Source organism: Lineus longissimus, chromosome 6, assembly GCF_910592395.1.
Source record: "Lineus longissimus chromosome 6, tnLinLong1.2, whole genome shotgun sequence".
Lineage (NCBI taxonomy): Eukaryota > Metazoa > Nemertea > Pilidiophora > Heteronemertea > Lineidae > Lineus > Lineus longissimus.
In genome coordinates this window covers 12,678,921-12,683,489 of record NC_088313.1, presented here as the reverse complement: position 1 = coordinate 12,683,489, position 4,569 = coordinate 12,678,921, and the positions used below count along the sequence as shown (strand labels likewise).

At 42.9% G+C, this 4,569-nt stretch overlaps 1 protein-coding gene across 1 annotated transcript; it reads left to right on the top strand.

The window, feature by feature from the left end:
• Positions 1-2,556: 2,556 nt before the first annotated feature.
• LOC135489988 (uncharacterized protein K02A2.6-like) lies at positions 2,557-3,657 on the top strand. Its single transcript, XM_064775630.1, has one exon. It carries the CDS (start codon positions 2,557-2,559, stop codon positions 3,655-3,657), a length of 1,101 nt encoding a protein of 366 aa, XP_064631700.1.
• The last annotated feature ends 912 nt before the right edge of the window (positions 3,658-4,569 follow it).

Genomic DNA, 4,569 nt, shown 5'->3' with positions numbered 1-4,569 from the left:
CAACTGGTTCAGACTCGGCCTTTGTCTTAATCTTTTCTTGCCCATTTTTCTTCTTCTGTGACTAAGGTGGTGCCTTAAAATAGTTTAATACATCGCAGACAATTTTGTTACGGAATGAATTTGAGGAAAATTCATGGAAGAAGTTGCCCAACAGGGGAGCTGATGTTTTTTTTGGTAATAACTACATGTACGTTCATGTTCTTTTAAATTTTAAGGGGCGGATCCAGGATCTTGGGAAAGTGGGGTGGGGGCGCACCTGGCATCCTACCTGGCATTTCACATTAAGATTCTCGCCAATTTCCTTAAAAACTTGTGTTTGGTCTTAAATCTAATTTGTCTGTTAAGACCTAATTGGCCAGGCACATTGTTAATTGGGTCCAGCTCTATGATGAATGTTAATTGATTAATTGCAATTTAACTTGAACATTGGTACATTTATTGGTTAACCCTTTTGCAGAGGGAATTGTCCTGGAATCTTTACAATCATCATGATCTTGATAGCCGTGTTTTCACTCTTGAAAACCATAACGGTATACTGGAAATTTGATATACCTATTTCTAAGACCTATGCAATGCCTACGCAACAAATTAAGTTAAAGTTATGACTAGAAAAAGGGAGAATTCAAATGATATTTAAAAAAAAAATTGTGTACCATTTTCACCTATTTATGCCATTTTGTGTACCTATTTTTCCAGTACCTTTTTTTCCGGTACCTTTATTTCCGGTATTTTTTTTAATTTCCTGTACCTTTATTTCCGTACCTTTTTTCCTGTACCTTTTTTTCCTGTACCTTTATTACCTAGATTCGATGTTAGAACCTTACAAAGATTTGTTGGGAAGTGCATATCGGTGGTTTTGGTGGTGCTGGTGTAACAGTAACAAATGCCCCCTTGGAAAAAGTATCCAGCCCTATTGTATTCTGCAATATTGTTCTATAGAGACCCTGACCGTCAATAGCTCAGAGATTGAAGCGCATAATAGAATCCTTTGTTTACCAGGCATTCTATCCTAAGACATTTTAAACTTCTACACCGGCAGCGAGGTTATACACTAGAGAAATGAACAAAGCCATCTCATTTTGCCTACAGAATAATAGGGATGTGATGATGCATGCAGTGCTAATTTCGGAGATTGAACACTGGGAATTTCTCGACTCATGGGACGGTTTTGTTTCTTGGAGGCTCGAATTTCACAAGCAGGTACAGCTAGCTACGGATGCCTCTGTGTATAATAAGTAGGGGGCGGTGGTCCTGTCAGGTGTCATGAAGGGCCTAAGTTTCTCTGATTATTGGCAGCCAGGGAATGAGAAGCCAGTCCATCTAAAGGAGGCTGATGCATTGTTATTGGCTCTCCGGTCTATCCGACCTTAGATTGGAGGACATAGAGTCGATGTTCTAACAGACAGTAAAGTGCTTGTTTCTCTGTGGGAAAACCAGGGAAGAAGGAATGCATTGTTCAATGACAAAGTCAAGGGCATTTTGGAGTTGGTGTATGCATCTAATATTCATCTTTGCCTTTCATACATTCCCTTGGGCGAGAACCCAGCGGATGCACCGTCGCTCCTTTAGGCGCGTTTGATGTCATGTTATCAGCATCGTCATGGGAAAAGGTGGGGTCTCGATTTGGACCACATACGGTGGATTTCATGGCTCTTGACAGCAATTCAATGACAAAGCGGCATTTTACTCTGACGCCAAGTCCACGCTCATCAGGCATCAATGTATTTACCCAAGACATATTTAAGGAAGAGAATCCCTATGTGTTTCCGCCTATACCCGTCATTTTGCCATTTCTCAACTTCCTAGTGGTGTAAGGTGTCCGTCAGTGTACCATGGTCATGCCCGAGATTGAGACAACACCATTGTTGGCACCATAAGTGTAGTGTTGTTTAGTTTGTACTAAACCGGCCAGGTGCCGTTTCTGTATCATTTCAGATGTTTGAGTTCGTATTTTAGATATTCCCAATAAACGCATGTAAACCGAGAGCATTGTCCTTCTGTTTTTCACCCAAGAATTCTACAAATGGCGACGAGGAAAAAGCAACGGACTTTCTTTTAGTATCCAGCATATAGTTAGCACTGTATAGATCAGTAAAGTAACCTTGACTAGTCGTGAATAATCGTGAAAGCACCGTAGTTTGAGAGTTAAACGGACAGCTGTTTCGAAGTTTTCGTCCACGCGCGAAACAAGATGGCGTCTGACCTCAGGGGTCTTCCCACGGTGGAAACTTTTGACCAATTTCTCGGCGATGATCGATCAAATGCAGGAACGCTATGGGAAAAGTGGATCAAAAGGGTGGAGAACTATCTCTGTGCCATCAATGTCACAAATGACGCATGCAAGAGAGCTATGTTGCTCCACCTGATAGGGCCAAGAAGTTTTGACGAATTCGAAACAATTCCGGAAACGGGTGATGACTTTGCGACCGCGCAAGGCGCAAGCTGAAAGACTATTTCAGACCCAAGGTTAACGTTGAGTACGAGAAGATCCAGTTTTGCACACAAAAACAAGCCGCAACCGAAACAACGGATCAGTTCCATACCAGGTTGCGACAAATGGCAGAAACGTGCGGCTTCACCGACAAAAACGCTGAGATCAAATCTCAACTCATCCAAAAAAAGAGGGATTCCAAGGTCCGGAAAAAGGCATTGAGAACAACCATGACATTGACTGACGTTTTGTCTGAAGCTCGTAACAACGAGCTGACTAGGGCACAGAATGTAGAAATTGAGAAATCCTTAGTTCCTACCCCTTCACAAAAGCAATTTGTTAACTCAGTCTCCGCGCAGAAAACTAAGCAGAAGTTTTCTCACCAGTCGAAAAACATGAAGTGCTACAATTGTGGTGGTCCTTATCCACATACTAATGGGCCAGATTCCTGTCCAGCTAGAGGCACCACCTGTGGTAAATGTTCATTTCACACTAGAAAGAAAGTTGAAAAAGAGCTCAAAAGGCTGGTAGATGCAGACATCTATGAAAAAGCTGATGGTCATCCTACGACTTGGGTATCCCCAATTGTTGTTGTTCCAAAAAAGAGCACCGATGATGTACGCATATGTGTCGATATGAAGGTAGCAAACCAGGCTATAATTAGGGAGAGACATCCTACTCCCACGGTAGATGACATTGCAGACCATCTCAATGGCTGCACGGTATTTTCTAAGATTGATCTTCGTCAGGGCTACCTACAATTAGAATTAGATGAGGAATCGCGTCACATCACGACGTTTGCGACCCACTTGGGTCTGTACAGGTCAAAAAAGCTTAGCTTCGGAATCACTAGCTCTAGTGAAATTTTCCAGAAAGCTGTAGAAGAAGCCACTGCTGGTATCAAGCAAGTTTTGAATATCTCAGATGATCTAATCGTAGGTGGTAAAGGTCAACAAGATCATGACAAAGGTTTGGTCAAAGTTTTGATGGCATTGTTAGAAAATGGTTTCACCATCAATTTGCCAAAGTGTCTATTTAGTGTGCCTGAATTGCACTTTTACGGTATGAAATTTTCAAAGGACGGCATGCAGCCTGATGCCTTGATGAAGATGGCGCCACCACCTAGTGTGCCAGAGGTACTCAGTTTGTTGGGCATGTTGAATTACAGTTCAAGGTTTATCCCCAGTTACTCACGTCGGTGGAGCAACACAACAGCCCAACAATAGGGACCGATGGACATTGTTGTAAACTACAGTGACGGTATCCAGTTTTACTTCTACTATTCCGATTTTATTGTCTGGTCCGTGTGTATCATCGGTTGATCCTGTACTCCTCAACATGTGCCATTTGGACAGCCCACCTGCTTGACTACAACAGAATGTTTCAACAACAGAGTCGCAACAAAGTCTATAACGTCACAACGTCATTGAGAAACCACCCCTGAGTCATGATGTCATTCAAACTGTGAACTTCGAACAAGACAGATGCAAGTCAACCCCAGCCACCCTGATGAAGCCTAGAGGGGCAGAAACGCGCGTCGGTGGAGCAACACAACAGCCCAACAATAGGGACCGATGGACATTGTTGTAAACTACAGTGACGGTATCCAGTTTTACTTCTACTATTCCGATTTTATTGTCTGGTCCGTGTGTATCATCGGTTGATCCTGTACTCCTCAACATGTGCTCTTTGGACAGCCCACCTGCTTGACTACAACAGAATGTTTCAACAACAGAGTCGCAACAGAGTCTATAACGTCACAACGTCATTGAGAAACCACCCCTGAGTCATGATGTCATTCAAACTGTGAACTTCGAACAAGACAGATGCAAGTCAACCCCAGCCACCCTGATGAAGCCTAGAGGGGCAGAAACGCGCGTCGGTGGAGCAACACAACAGCCCAACAATAGGGACCGATGGACATTGTTGTAAACTACAGTGACGGTATCCAGTTTTACTTCTATTATCCCCAGTTACTCAACACTGATGGCTCCTATTAGAAAGTTGACTCGGAAAGAGGTTGATTTTGTGTGGGGTCAAGAACAACAAGATTCTATGACAAAACTGGTACAATGCCTAGCCAAGAAACCCATTCTGGCGTATCTTGACACCAACAAAGATACTGAAATATTTGTTGA